This window comes from Varroa destructor, unplaced genomic scaffold, assembly GCF_002443255.2.
Source record: "Varroa destructor unplaced genomic scaffold, Vdes_3.0 BEIS01000003.1, whole genome shotgun sequence".
NCBI lineage: Eukaryota > Metazoa > Arthropoda > Arachnida > Mesostigmata > Varroidae > Varroa > Varroa destructor.
Window position 1 is genome coordinate 45,635,669 of NW_019211456.1, and position 15,800 is coordinate 45,651,468.

At 44.7% G+C, this 15,800-nt stretch overlaps 1 protein-coding gene across 12 annotated transcripts in view; it reads left to right on the forward strand.

Annotated features, from left to right (window-relative positions):
* LOC111248406 (uncharacterized) overlaps positions 1 to 15,800 on the forward strand; it is a 75,188-nt gene that overhangs the window by 46,800 nt on the left and 12,588 nt on the right. For all 12 annotated transcript variants that reach the window (XM_022800713.2, XM_086982192.1, XM_022800708.2 and 9 more), the window contains 4 exons: positions 3,194 to 3,302; positions 6,911 to 7,222; positions 8,922 to 9,223; positions 11,886 to 12,179. In XM_022800713.2, coding sequence (XP_022656448.1) covers positions 3,194 to 3,302; positions 6,911 to 7,222; positions 8,922 to 9,223; positions 11,886 to 12,179 — 1,017 coding nt within the window. The remainder of the gene's footprint in view (positions 1 to 3,193; positions 3,303 to 6,910; positions 7,223 to 8,921; positions 9,224 to 11,885; positions 12,180 to 15,800) is intronic.

Consider the following 15,800-nt stretch of genomic DNA (forward strand, 5'->3'; position numbering starts at 1 on the left):
CACAAAGTAAGAAGGAGGTCTACCTGTGCTATCAAACGTACAGTTAACGATGTTGAAGGAAAAATCGATATATTCCATATATTATCTAGTAATAGCCAAAGTCAGCGAGATATATTAACCAAGATGCACATTAGGATAACAAACGGAAATACAACGCCTTTGAGTATACCAATATTCAATTTAATTTTTTCAAGGTCGTCTTTTATGTTAAAAAAAAAAAGTAGTACTATTGCATTTACAATATTTTAGAAGTTTACAAAATTGTTGCGCTTGTTGTAGTAACACGTTCATACACTTGCTAATAACCAGATTCATTCATGTTTCCAAATGTTCAAGTCTTACTAAAGTTAAAAATGATTTTTACTGAAATATACTAAATTTACCCTTTATATGTCATACACGGAATAAACAATGTTAACTAATAAAAAAAAATTATTTACAGTAGTTCTGTGTCTTTGTGATTGTATTCTGTCCATACATTAACGCTCAGTACTTCTAAACGCTTACGGTAGAACCTACGAAACTAAAAAAAAAAACAAATTGAGTGCATTGCAATAAGCAAAACATACAAAATATTTACCATATCTCTGAACTACGCTGTACTGAATTGTTCTTAGCTTACAAGTTCCTAGCAGTCGGAAGTTAAGCTGTATGTTCGGCGTATGTCCCCGAACACAAGTTATCTGATTTAAATGTTAGTCTACATTTCTTTTTATTTACTTCAGTATCTTTTGTTAAAAAGTCTATTTATTAATTGGATTTCAGTTTCAAATGAAAAATATATTACAAAATGAACCAACATTTCTCTGCTAGAGTACTTGTATGTGCGTCAGGGAAAGTTCCTCGGCCTGCAGCTGCACACTCGCCTTGCCTTAAAAAATATCACGCAACTTTCATGTTCCCAGTGCCACAAATGTTTAGCGCGTTGACGTTAGTATAAAAGAAATTCTATTTTTGACATCCTGCTAGGTGTTTTATTCTTCATTAAGTAAGTAAGACAGGTTAGAATCAACTGAAGGCGCCGAGTAGTGCTAGAAAGAATCTTCGCCGAACACGGTTGGAAGGTAAGTGGGGTCGTTGACAGCACGACGGGGTAAGCATAATATAAGGTACTTTGGTACCGCAGCAGGCAGCTGTTGTTGAAGGCTACCTGGCCTAGATATCGTTTGCACGAAGAACAAAAAGAGAACGATGCCGGTACCATGTCTAAAGCCGCGAATTCTTTGATTCAGCTTTGTGCAAGAAGAGGTCGGAGTGAGGGAGATCGAGAGCTCGAACGACGACTTGCGGCCTAAAAAAGCGTAAAACCAGAAGAATGGCCCCGTCACAGAACAAAAAGGAGCTGTGTACGGCCGATCCTGGACTCAAGGCCTTGAATGGAAGGGAACGAACTTCTGTAAATCTAGGACAGGAGCAGCGACGGTTGCAGCAGCAGGTGAAAGTCGATGTCTCATACCCTGAAGCAAAATGGCCAACTCCGATGTGAGGGTCGCTCGTTTGGAGCTTTCAACCAAAAATGGCAGTTTCCCGCCATTCTACATACACTCAGTTCTTCCGTCCTTTTCTCGCTCACCGGCCCGACTTCACAACCTGGACAATTGCCCTTTTCCTTCTCTGTTTTCTCTATCCCTCGCCTAACAGGGGCAGGCATCGTTCTTGTCCTATAGTTTACAACTGCACGACGACCGCACCAACGAGGTGGCGGCTTTTCTGCGCACGCCTGGTCAAAGAATGGGACTCGTTGGGGAGACAGACGATAAAGAAGGAGCAAAAGGACAAAAAAAATGGCCCGAAAGCTGGACGAATCCTGAATCATGAAGGTGAAACACAGTGGAAGCTTATGAGGGAGAAAGGACAGGGGACCACGAACGAGAGAATGCGCATCCGTCGTCGTCCACCACCAGTCACTGGGCCGGTCAGCCAGTCAACGAATCCCCATTTGACTGTGCTGCTAGGAAAAGCGAACCAAAAGAAAGGGCCGCTGCGTCGGTGCGATGCGATAAAGTGGTACGTTGTAGTAATTACCTCGCCGACTGTCTGGGCGACGGACTACTACCCAACGCAGCCGGACCCAGTCGGCGCACCAGTGCGAACAGACCACCGTTCGTAGACTAACCAACTAAACGTCGAACCGCTTATCCGTTCACCTTCGTTGAGTGAGACAGCAGCTGAAGGCGGCAGATTCGCCTTTTCCTCCTTCTGCGCCTATTCCTTCCGAGCGTTGATAAGTTCCGTCAGCGTGTGACGACGGAAAGCCATCCTGCAAGCTGCTTAGCCAGTCAGAAACGACCGATACTCTGCCGCCCTGTGTGTAGTTGGCAGAAAGGAAGTCACTTACAACCAAACGGTAACCGGAGAGAAGTAGAGATTGGCTGGTTGAGGCTTGCCGAGCCCGATTGACTGGATCCTCGCAAAAGCCTGGCAGTGCAGTCCTCCGGGAGTGCAATAGGCCAAGGCAGCTGTATTGCCTTGTCACCTTGGCAACACGCATTGGGAACGCTACCCTTGAATGCAGAAGGCCAGACCGATACCCGTTGGTCCCACACCAAATGAGACCCCAACAGAGTCCGCCTTACTGGGGTTGCCGATAAAGGCACGAAAAGTCGGCTACAGCAATGTTGCTTCACAAACCGAGAAAGAGGCAACCATTGAGCTAACTACGTACCATTGCTGCGGACAAAGAGGGACGGGCGATATCCCTTTCATATAATCTCCAGCATATGCAGCAGTAGCAGCAACAACCCGGTCAAGCTTTCTTTTATCATTATTTCTTTTCCTTATCTCTTAGTCACCGTGAGTTTCAAAGGTTAAAGCCATCGTCGCTATGCTTTCATACGAACTCTTGGTGATTAGAATTGCATCAAAAGAGGGCGACGGTACACGATTGCTAGAAGGTTGCTGCTGTTAAATGCAGTTGTACACTGTGAGCTCACTAAATTCAGTTGACGTTAAGGGATTCATGTACATAACATGCAACTGGGTAAAAGCATTATCGAGTAACTTTATGGCAACAGTCCGTTTGTAACAATAATAAAATTAGTACCTGCTAATCTTAAAGTTAGCTCAGGTTTTTTTCCGAATTGACAGCCACATTCTCACAAATGAAAGAAACACGTTACGTGCTAGAACAGAACTATACAGAGACGGTAAAGTAATTGATACATCTCAAGCATTGTCCGCTTTTCATTTGCAGGTCGAGCAAACTCCGGAAAAGGATGCGGGAGGCGATGCCGCCGGCAAGGAGGGCGTACCACAGACGCCATCGCACTTCCCACAACCGTCCAACGCCACTCCGCCCCCCGGTAGGTTTCCAGCAACAAACAAACTGTAAGATCTAGGACCGTCTCGTTCAAGGAATACACACTGCCACTAACAGAACTTTTGCAGATACATCAGTTTTTATAGTAACATACGCATGGTCAGTCTATTTGTGCATACCTAGCCCACCACAGTTTGTTGATATTGCCTCTGGATCCAAGTGCTATGTATCGACAAAACATATATTTGCTTATAAAATCGTACAATACTAAGTTAGTGTTAATAAACACAGATGGGTGCATACATCTATACTCGAAAAACACTAGGAATGGGATTTGTACGCCAGACGGTAACGGTTGTAATGAAGCCGATGACTGAATGCTGGGGCCATAACGTGGCTCATGCCGCAGCGATGACCGTGCTGGTCGCTGTGATTGTTAGAAGAAATACGTCTTCAGTTGCCAAAAGAAGGCTGCTACTGCTGCGAGCCGGCCGGCTCGCGTTTCCCTATGTTCATTATTTGTTTTACCCTATTCCTCTGCCTGTTCGATGGCGGGAAAGGGCTCAGGTCTTCAGCACACCCATTCAATGCAGCCCGGTCTTACAAACCCAGCAGCTGCCGCTGAACATTCCTGCACGTGCTAAAGACTACGAGACAGTACAGTTTTCTGTGCAAATGTATGCACGTACGTGTGTATATGTATGTATGCGCATTGTGCTAGTAGCATTAAAGGTAGCGATCGGAAAAGCTCTGTGGCGTTCATATATCAATTGGAAGCTTGCTGGGGAACGGCTCGTCTAAAAGTTTTGGGCAAGCATTCTTCGAAACAATCTCTTTTTCAGTTTTTTTGATTCATTTACTTCTTACGAGGTGTGAATCTGTTTTGACCAAGACAACAATAAGACGAAATGGGCAGAGAGACAGGAAAAGAAAGAAAGATGGAAAAAGAAATAGCGCGTAAAAAATCGTGCATGCAAATAGTAAACGATCGATTTATTTCTCTAGTTCTCAACAGCATTCACCTCACCGTACTGTATTTGGCCATACTTCAGAGCTACACGCGTCGTATCGTTTACTCTATGTACTACGGCAGACAGGTTAAATAAGTTTATGAAAAGCCTTAACGTTTAAAGTACTATGTTTAGAGGAACAGGTGGAGGAAATAGCTTGCAAGCGACATCTATTTTATGTTAGGAATATAGCAGTTGCACTGCGAAATACTAGAAACGTAGTACAACAACGATCGAGGATACGAAATCGCACGGGACGAGTCAGCAGCTATTAAAATTGTTCTGTTACAATAACGTAGCTCTTCCGCTCCGTTCCTATCAGTTTAGATCGTGACGTCCGCTGACGCATGTAGCCGATCTCGGTTAGGCCGTTCATTGGTCGGTAGGTTGATCCTATTTCAAAAATGCTCGTTGGTATAGCTGTCTGTCGAATTTCTCTCTCTTTTTTTTTGTTATCATTGCATCTCAAAGTCCGATCTTCGAGGCTTTTAGAAGTTGTTGACTACTGCACCTCCGAGAGCCATTTGCGTGAGCCGTGGTCAGTGCAGCAACAGAACCAGTGCGTTTGCAACGTCAACAGAGGTAGTAAACTGCGCCGGCCGAAAGCTTCCCCGCTAGCTCCGCTTGCTAGTTTGCTTCCATCTGCTGTCTAGATATAACCAAGTAATACGGCCGGCCAATAAAATGACCATGAATATATTCAGCATTGTCTTCCTCATTCTGAGCTTGCCTACAACCATTCTGTGACCTTCGTTCTGACGCCTCCAAATCGTAGAAAGGCTTCTTAACTTTATCAACATGCTTTTACCCGATTTAGCTGTTCTGTGTACCGATACGATCTGTTCGGTAACAAATATACATCGGCCTTTTGTCGGTGGTGGCGATGGAAGCGGTGCCGACAATAAAGTCCCCCGACCTTGCTTCCGTGAGAGTCGCCAGCAGCAGCAACAGGGCAATGGTGCCCCTATATAATACCAACAGCCCGTGCAGGCGAATAGAGCAGACTCTGTGACGATGACTGCACGCCGGTAATACTTCGAACGCACACGCATTGTGGACTGTCATATTTAGTCACATTTTTTCTGCCAGTAGTACTATTGCTAAAACTAGACTCTCGTTCACCTTGTACAATTGTGCCGCAGATCGAGCCACAGATATGACGACGCATTGAGTGTAAGTGGTGAAATGAGTCTACAGATGCCTGCTTGAGTTAACGAAGCACGCCGAGCGCCGCTCGTTCTAAAGCGGACGAACAGAAACGGTCCTCAAAAGGAATGTGTTCTTTCTCCCGGACGTAAGAAACGGTACGGCGAAGCAAACAAGCGGTACGCAAGGATCTGAATGAAACTTTTAGAATAAGAAAGGATATCAGAAATCATATTTTGCTCCCCGTACACACCTAGGTAAGACCTTGCTGCTCTTGCCATAAACAGGACGGTCGACACATAAAGAACCGAGCGGTAAGAGACTCGTATTTTTTACGGCATACATAGATTTCCGTAACTCCATCAGTAGCGGCAGCAGCCCGTAATAGCAGCGATGGCGCCAGTAAATAACTGTCAGCAGCATTCGTCCACCGAAGTCCTAACAGTCGACCAGTTATTTAGCAAAAGACCATGGTATAGTTGGTGGCGGATAGGTAAGCTGCGGAAGATTAGATGAATAGCCTCGCAGCATCTGCTGCCGTTGGTGACGACAGTCCAGCTGGACAAAGACGCCTGAAGCTATGTGGATGGCATAGGGAAACAACTCAGCATTGGAGACCAAGCGATGAGCAGTGAACGCCGGTGATGACACTAGTCTTCCATTTTCCTTTCGTGCTTCGCCTTCGCTAACTCAGGGTTTGATCATCGTCTGTTACTGCTTTCAGGTGGTGCTTTGCACTTTCTTTAACTTCGTGGTCTTTGGCAGACCTTCATACGTGTTTTCCTCCTGGATCAACAGTCCCGATTAGTGGGTGTCCCCTGCAGCGAGGGATGGGGTCTAGGTGGCGTGCTTTCTACTATAAACAATATATGCAGTTGCACTTTTCTCTCTCCCTAAAGAAGTTACTCCTTTACTGTGGGCCCGGCGAACAGCCTGCTGCTTCGTTCCTTTGCGTTCATTCGTTTGTTTTCTTCGAAGCGGACTTTTTTTTAGCAGGGCGACATTTGTAGAGTTTATTTCTTCAGGGCTGTATCTCTCTCTCTGTCTTCAGTCCCCGTCGGTTCTTCGTTACCTACGCAAGCTGCTTTATACGGAGGGCTAAGAAGATAGGAAAAAGTACCCTTACCTACAAAACTTTCCTCTATAGGGGGGCAAGCAACAACTCTTCCGAATGCTTTCTTCGGTGCTCCAACAGTTCCAGCTAAAGCCGTTGCAATACGGACACTTGTATACACATATATAGCACGGTATACGTTATGTGTCATTTGTGGTTATGCTAAAAGACCTGATCTACATATAATAAAGCAATGGATCCACTTATATTTACACGATGTATTTATTTACACAAGCGTCAAACACAGCCGTGTATACTTATGGGCTTTGATTCCAATTTATTGATACAAACATCGCCGGTGCTTTCATTCTGTGTATCCTCCGCGTGTGTTCTTTCACTTCGTTTTTTTTTTGGTTGAATGTTCTTTGTTGGGTATTACAGGGATCCCGCCAAACGTGACGTACATTGAGCCACTAGCCAACCTCGATTTGACGGCCACGTTAGCGCGCCGGCGACGCGTCCACTATGCTGACCCTCCAGCAGCTTCTAGTCACTCACAATGTACGGCGGCCATCCGGGACGCACTTTCTGCTCCTAAACAGGACCTACCAAGCTCAGCTGCCAGCGACATTACACCCCTCACCTCAAGTCGGGATCACCGTGAACGGAGAGACTCTTCCGCCACAACCGTGGGCGTCGAACAGAATGGGGGAGACTGCAGCGGTCAAACCCCACAATCACCATATATCTCTGGTACGAATAAAAAGTTTTTGCGTGCACGCAAATTGTTAAGTATACACTATGGATGGGATATCATCCATATACACACAGACCGTGAAAGGCGCTTTAGCGATACTAGACTGGTGCGATATATTCTTTTTAGTAGATAGTTATCCATAAACGAAACCTATGAGTATGGAAGCTATTTGTTTATCACAAAAGACGTCTGGATTTGTTCCCATGATCCTATTAGTCAAATCAAAATATGATTCTTTTACTGGCTTATATTCCATTACAAAGGCTGGACTTCGAGTAGGAATACTTGCTGAAGAAAATAAAGGCAAGATGAAGGCCTAAGGTGTAATGTTTTTCAAGGCTTAAATATGGCTAGCAGTCCTCTTACAACTAAACGTATTGTACTGACCTGTATGGGCCGTATAGCGAACGTTGAGATTTGTTCAGCACATAAGGAGGAAGCTACCGCAAAGGCCTAGTAGAACCAGTCGGAGGCAGATATCCTTCGTTCCAGCGTTTTGGAGCCTTAGCGAGCTTCCGGTCTAGCCAGTGGCGATCTTTCCCCGTTGTTGTTCCCAATGGCCTCGCATGCCGGCCTTTTGTTAGGTTGGGACAATTGCAGCATGCAAAAGGCAATATGCTCAGGGAACAACAGTCACATTCTGTACTTTTTTTCTGCAATGCCCTAAATATCCCGAACAATAGTCTATGTCCGATATCCCAACGATTGATATGCTGGCACGGATCATGCACACGACCACATAAAGATGAGTCTGTACACGATTTTTCTTTTGACACGAACAAGCTATGTGACGGAGGCCAATCCCCGTTGAATGACGAAACAGTGGCCGGCTTTATCTAACTAGAATGCGAATCCCAACTGAATTAGAAAGCGTAGCTTCAATAGAAAATTTTGCTTAGTTTGCTTCTGCAAGCCTATTCTGTACCTGAAAAGAAAGCTGTACGCAAAAGCATCGCTCATATTTCTTCTAACTAAGACATATGTAAAGCATCTATGTCTTGAACTTGAAATACACGAATCCGTTGTACTAGATTCTCTTATACTAACAGCATTATTATACTAATTATACTAACCGCAGTGTGGTCGGGCCAATATTGAGTAACATAGTATTTTTCAGTAACTCTTCTATTCACCAATCGATAAACCTATATGTATATCATTTTCTTTTTGGCTAAATTATATCATCATAATACAAGGTATATGATCTGAAGGACTAACTTAACGTTAAAGGCACCTCTCCATGCTATGATGTCTGCTACTTACAAAGTTCCCTTCAAAGCTTCGTTCTATCTCTAGTGATAATCTATAACGATAATCTACATAACCTTGGTTCAGAGATCCCTTTTCGCTTGCTGATGCACCGCGCACGCAGGATCTATTTTGTGAAGTTCGATGATCGGGGGTGGGCGAGCTTTGCTTCAACGATCGTTCATCGTATTTTATCGTAGCGTGTCCTGGTCGACACTTTTGCTGAAGACAGGCAGAATATTAATGGGTCGATCCTTCGTTTTCTTCCCACTTTTATCATCTTTCTCGGCGATCTCGTTCCTTTGTCCTGCTTGGTCCTACATCATGGCCAAATGGGGTACTTTGCCATGCCGTCGCCTTCTTCCTTCCGTTCGTCCATACCAACCAACGATTTAACAAACCGATATCGTTGTCGCGGCGGTGCTGGTACCGGTGGATATGTTGCAGCGTCTGTGGTGGACATCGCGTCGCACTTTGCCGCCCAGAGCGGCTCCGGGGGTCGGCCACCGATCAACGCATCGTTGCCCTCGATCCCCAATTACTTCCCACCGCCCCAGGTGCCCCAAATGCCTCAAATCCCGCAAGCGCCGCCGCAGGTGGGTCCGTTGTCCACTCAGGTTGGTAGCCAGATGGGTATCGCTAGCGGAAACAGCATGCCGCCACCCGCATCACAGCAGCAGCAGAATGCAGCTTCAAGCCACGACTTGCTCAACCAGGATCCCAATCAGAGTGCGGCCACTCATTTCCAGGTACGTGTTTAGCTTCCTAGTCATAACATCTACGCAGCGATTCTTTTCATTCCTTCACACAGTTCAGTAGGGGCAGTAGTTGCGATAATATAAGTAAAAGTAGTAATCCATTCCATAGGTAGCCTTAAAGTTGTACAGCTGTTATGCTACTGTACTATATATTTGGCTGCGCTTCTACGCTCCACGTGGCTGTACCCTGCTTCCCGCCTATCAGCTGTGCGGCCCTTGCTTCTTTATGTTGCTCTATGCGCCCCTGCTGCTCTGCGGGTGTAAACTGGCTACGAGCGTAAAGAGTCCTGTATGCAGCAAACGGCGCAAATAGCATAGGTAAGGATGTATGTTGATGCTCTCAATAATAGACCAGGGGGCATTGGCCGGGGTCTGCCGCCCCGCCCACTCGCCTTTCTCTGGTGGACCTCAATTTGTATGGACACAAAGTATGATGACCAGAACTCGTAGCAAGGGCTAATCCACCTCTGAATGAACGAGCAGGCGAGCGAGCGAGGAATTCCATGTCTGCCGGCCAGTCAGCCGGGATGCTTCGTACTAAAAGAACGGGCGACCTGATGGGCTCGATGAACGTTTATTGAGGACCCTTTCCCGGAATGAAAGAACAAATAGGAGAGCGAAAAAAAATAGAACGAAAAACAACTGTCAGCTCTGGGGGGCGCCAGTCTTTATACCATATATATTTGACCGGGACGGTGGCGGCGGTAGTTCAGCCAAAGTTTACCGTTTCACTCGCAGCTAACACTCCCGACGGTTCCGATGTGTGGAGACGTATTACCCGACAATGCAAGGTTTGTTCGGGGGCAGCGATCGAAACTAAGGATGTGTTTGTTTCCAGGGTAAAAGGAACAAAAACGATCCCATGCCTACAAACGTGCCCACCCTGCTGCTACTACAGAATAACGGATGTATACGGTGGGTGGGAGGGATGCGGGGGGGGGGGGGTGGATGCCGAGGTTAAAACGAGAGATCAAAAGCAAAATGGGGTAACAGAAAGCTCTACCATTATTCATACAAAGGCGGTCATAGGACCTCCTAATCACTCTCGGCGCCATGGGATTTCGTTTTCGCCCATAAGCACGCGTACACATACATACACACGGACATGCAGAAGGCGGAGGTGAAGGTAACCTTCACCATGCCATATTATGCACTTTGCTTCACTCGATACACAGTGTCGTTGTTGTATTGGAGTACAACAATAATCAGTGGAAGTAGCAGTAGGGTATTTCTGTGGTTGTTTGCCTCTGTGCCAGTAAATGTGAGTTAGGGGCGTCGGGTTAGGTGGAAAGAAGATTGCAGGGTATAACGAGGGTAGCAAGTAGGGCAAGCGGTAAGTACACACCATAACCGCGACAGAGAGATGAAATAAGATTGAGACAAGTGAGGTATACATCCCTTTGTGAGCGCCTATCACGGCACCCGCTGCAGTTAGCGACGGAAGAGCACTAGAATGGGGCAAAGGAAGCAGCGGCGACCTGCATTGAGAGATTGGTACGATGTTAAGGGGACCACGCTTCTTCGGTTAACCATATGTCATCATCAGAGGCAGCAGAAAAGCAGGAAGTTTGCAGAATGCGACTTGCGCACATGGCAAGAAAAATGGGGTATACTTTTGGGTGGATACCTTGAATGTTGGCTTGCCTGCCGGATAACCTATTAACGATGAACTAAAACCAATTACACAAGCGCAGACATTTGGAAATCGATCAAAAGAAAGACGCCAGCGTCGTGATGGAGCGTTGACTGAAAATGGATTCTAAATTGGGTACGAGTAAAACTACAAGAATACGCAACATACAATAATGGAGATAATTTGTCTCGAGAATTTTCTGATGCCACATGTCTGGAACGCAAAACCATTTCGACTAAAAAAGATAACTAGGAGTCCCGTAAGCAGAAAATAACGACATATTCGTCTGATTTGTTAGAAGCTATGTAAATGTATGCAAAGGGCATAATCTTCACGACACACTTTTAGTTTATATGGCGGAGCCATGTCTTTCACGGACCCATATTCCTTACGAAATCGAGGTTCATCGTGCATCTAAGAATCATAGGTAGCATTATTATGTGGACAAGCAAGCTTCTGTTGATGTGTTATTGTTCACTGGACATCTCCCACTTCGTTATTCTCTCATCGGCGACAGACGGGCTCAGCCGCAGTCGTATGCCATAATCGTCTACATTTCCACAGAATGGCAACCGGATCTGTACGTAACTGAACTCCACTGCTTGCCTCAACTATAGGTTGCAAGCCATGTCAGACTACCACCCATTGTAATACCGATATCAGCAAAATTATACACTAACCAAACAGGCAGAACTCTGTCGCATGCCTTTTTTCATATCTCAATATACCAATATTCGAATAGCCTGTCCAACAACCTATCGCAACCCCAACTGTGTAGAATTTTGTGTTCTTTTATGAGTGTACACGTAAACTACAGCTTCATCCTAAGGTCATGTCCTGAGAGGCAACGACAGTACGTACTATTATAAATTAAGATTGTTATTCAGCTTCAATCTAAAGCCGTTTCTAGTCTCTATGTGTTCACCTATCTCTCTTTATGTTACTGTTACACTTTCGCTCACGATGAACGTACGCTAACCTGCCGACACCCGTGGCGCTCTGCCCGTGCGACTGTTGCAGGTGGGCGCACACTTACACCAGCTGTCGATGTCGGGTATGGGCCTTACGCCAGGCTATTTGGGAGTAGCAGGGGCACGGGCCGACCTCGCAGCATTAGACCCCTCTGCGGTAGGCGGCTACGGAGGCGCGTCGTCAACGGGCGGCTGCTGGGCGTGTCCGCCAGAGCTGGCGGGTGTTGGAAGGAGCGCCGGTTCCGCAACGCCCTCCTGTGTCCAGACGACACTTGCAACGATCCCCTCGCTCGAGGAGCTCGATCACTTTGAGCTAGAAACTCGTAAAGCGCTGCTCAACGACGTGAGTATTAGAGTGCAAATAGCTCTCATAACAATAATAGTTGTTTACCAGAAATAAATAGAAATAATTTAATATAGTAATATATAGTAATAGTAGTAATAAATTATTTCTCTCACCCAGAGAAAAAAAGTTCCTAAATAAATGTCTCGCAACGATAATACTAGTTATACTTTTAACGTTAATCTAGGAATACAAGTTGTACTATATAGATTAGAAATGGTGACCAGAAGTACATTAATCAAGTGGTATTTTAATAACAAACAACCAAAACTCCTTTGATCGGTAAATGCTCAACATCAAAATGTCTCGCGCTTATGCACCATATATAGATGGTGACAAAGGGAACTTGAACATAGTATATGGCTAAGTTGCTGTTATGTAATTATGAGTGTAGAAGTTTAACTGTTAAATTCGGCATAAAACTGAGTAGTTACGGCAGGTTTTTTGTACGAAAAGTATGCTAGCTTTCAAAAATATCGGTCCTGAGCTTTCCGTATATATTAAGTTAATGTATAATTAGTCCCAGTATGGATTTATTTCTTGATTTTCCAATACTTTCGTTTTCTAATAATAATTTATATATGTTTCTAGAAGGCGCGTTCGTGCTCTACAAAACTGTGTCATTTTTCCTAAATCAAGTAATCGAAAAAAAAACTCAGGATAGATGTGATCTAGACGACAAGAACTTCCATAACTTTTTAACATTGGAAAGAATGTGAAATAAGGCAAATATTAAAAGTCCTGTCCTTTATCATCTGACATGGTCCTTTAAGGCCCAAGATGAGGATAACATCTTGTGATTTTCGACAATCGCTATTCTGTGCGCTAATTTTTTTTAGAGCTAAAAAAACCTTCTAAATGAGCATAAGCAAGTGAATGACTGAAAATCGGAAGCAATAAACAAAATTGTTTGTTACTTGTGCATAAACCTACAATTTATATTAAAGTTAGCAGACTATGGAAGCACAGCATGGAAGTGTGGCGGCAACGGCAGTCTCAATACTTACATAGATTAGATACACTCCATGTCAGTTGCCGACCTTTCTCGGAGTTTTCTTAAAAGTTAACTTTGTCCATCCAACGTTCTTCGTTGATGAGCCGTTTACATGGAATTCTCTATAGATTTTCGTTCTCTAGAAATTGCACATTCCTCGTTATACCTCGTACTCGATTTTGACTGCGTGGACCTATTCATACGAACTCAAAATACCGCGTAATACCTTTATGCTTGTATGGGACAACTCCTCGTTTTCATTTATTTTCTCGCTCGCCACGAACCCAAAACGACGCGTAGGAACACTGGGCGACGTTTGAAAAATCAGGCTCAGGGAGACTCCTTTAAAAATTTGAAGAAGTAGGTCGCAGCACGGCATCGATATGGTCAGAGAGCGGGGGAGGACGAGTCGACAATGTGATAGGGTTTGGGTGCTCAGGCCAATGGAAAGAGAGGTCTGAGTTCACGCTGTGGATATGGCAGCCCTGACAGCGGTCATCAGACACGGTAAACTACCACTATCATTGTTCCATTTGCGTTGCTGTCTTTTCATCCACCAGGCGCTGAATCTTCCCTCGCGCAGGGCCCGCACAGCAGGTTTTATAAAGATGAAAAATGTCGTATCAGTAGAAGATGCGTAGCGAGCGGTGAGAAGGTTGATGCTAGATGAAGCGGCGCGGGACCCGCTGCCGCTTGAGGAGAAGATAGAGGAGTACGAATCGAAAGTCGCTCACTTCACTTAAATGCGTCTCCGTTTCTTCGCCGTTCTAGCATTATAGTCACTGTTGGTGTCGTCGCTTTCCTTGGAATTTATTTGTAGGGGCACGTATGGGTTTGCGATATACAAACACATAGGCACAATGGAGCCGATGGAGAGACGATGGCTACATCATTGCGTGCCTATATAGTTGACAATGGCCGCCCCCGTTACCGCATAGCGGCAGAGTATGGTTTAATTTGGCCGCAAGCACGCCAAAGTCATACACTTTAATCTGCTATTGCTGCCGTGATTTTGCTCACCGACCATATCTCTCTGCAAAAAAGCTTTTGCTTTTTGATCTCTTTCCCAAAACAAGATCGCATCAACGCAGCGTCTACAAAACAGACAGAGGATCCTAAATCAAGGATTGAGAGGAAGACTTTGTTTGTTCTAGACTCGTATATTCTTTCTCGGTCCGTTTTCGGAAAGACTTTTCTGCGCATATTCGATGAAGCCGTCTCTTGTTGGGCCTGTGCAGACTGCCTGAAAGGCGTGATACAATACGGGTGGTAATAATTGCTTTTTGTAGGCTTCATACTCGTTCGTAGTCCACTGTTGGTCCATCTAGGCTTCTATGCTTAATCGCTATGGCAAGCGGCAAATTGAAACAGCAAAGGACCAATACTATATGCACAAATAAACAACATATGATGTGGGGGTGAGGGCGGATTGTGGGGTGCAATCGTGAGGGCTCACACCAGCTGCTCAATATATCGAGAAGAATAATAAATAATAAAAACGCAAGCAGACCGCGCCTATTGAGAAACCTGTTTTAGGCTCTATGTATGTGTTTATCGAAAGGCTTTTCTTCTAATTTTAATACATGCCAAGTCTCGTTTTGAAAGTTAAGTCTTCTTAACCACTGCTGAGATGTTTTGAACAGCAGAGGTGCACTTTAATGTAATTGTCATTGATCCTAATTACCGTGACGAGAGCCTAATCACGCCAATAAGAATACCAAGTATGCAAACAGGTATTGTGGCCACACTCAGCCGCGGAAAACGATTTACGACTGGTTTGGCATGAATGCCTCAGGTTTGTAAAGCCTAGGTGAGAAAATACTCTAAAATAAAATAATGAGGAGTAAAACTTAAAAGCTGACTTAATTTTTTCTGTTAGTCATATGTAACAATTTCGACCTGTGCGTCCTATAGGTGGACGCAAACTGTATCTGACATGACACCTAGGTGCTAAGTTAGGTCTTTAACTAATGCAGATTACCACTCTGTGAGAACGCAGAGTCTGTTCATCAACGCAGCGCTCAACCCCCTCGGATCACCCGTACGAACCCTTTGTCGAAATGTTTCATAGGAAACATGGACGGTAAACAAATGCTTACCATTTAAATAAATAGTTGCGATAGCGTTTAAACATAACTAACTGGTTGTGTTTGACAAGTTTATTACTAGATAAACAATTAATTACAAAATACTTACATCAGCACAGCAACCTTAATTACTCAGCTGGCAAACAATGATTCTCTCAACAACCATAAAAGCATTGAAGCAAACGGAAGCAACATAGGGATTAATACCGAGTAACCTATAAATAATCGCTTTGATCCGCTCTAATTGATATATATATAATACAATGAAGATATTGCATGCCATGACCTGGGTCATGTCGACTAATATAAACGCTGATAACGATCCGTCAGGGTTTAACAGGCAGTCCTTGCTGCTTTTCGACAGCTTGAAATAAAGCTGAGTATGTCCTGTACATACAAGTAGAGTGGCGGGTAGTGATTTGTTAGTTCGCTGCCAATATTTCTCCTTTTTGGCGAAAAAAGACCCCCATTCCTACAGACAGGCAGACAGAGGAAGCACTGCCTTGACCTGAATCGTTGACATAGCTTGTGATCTCTGAA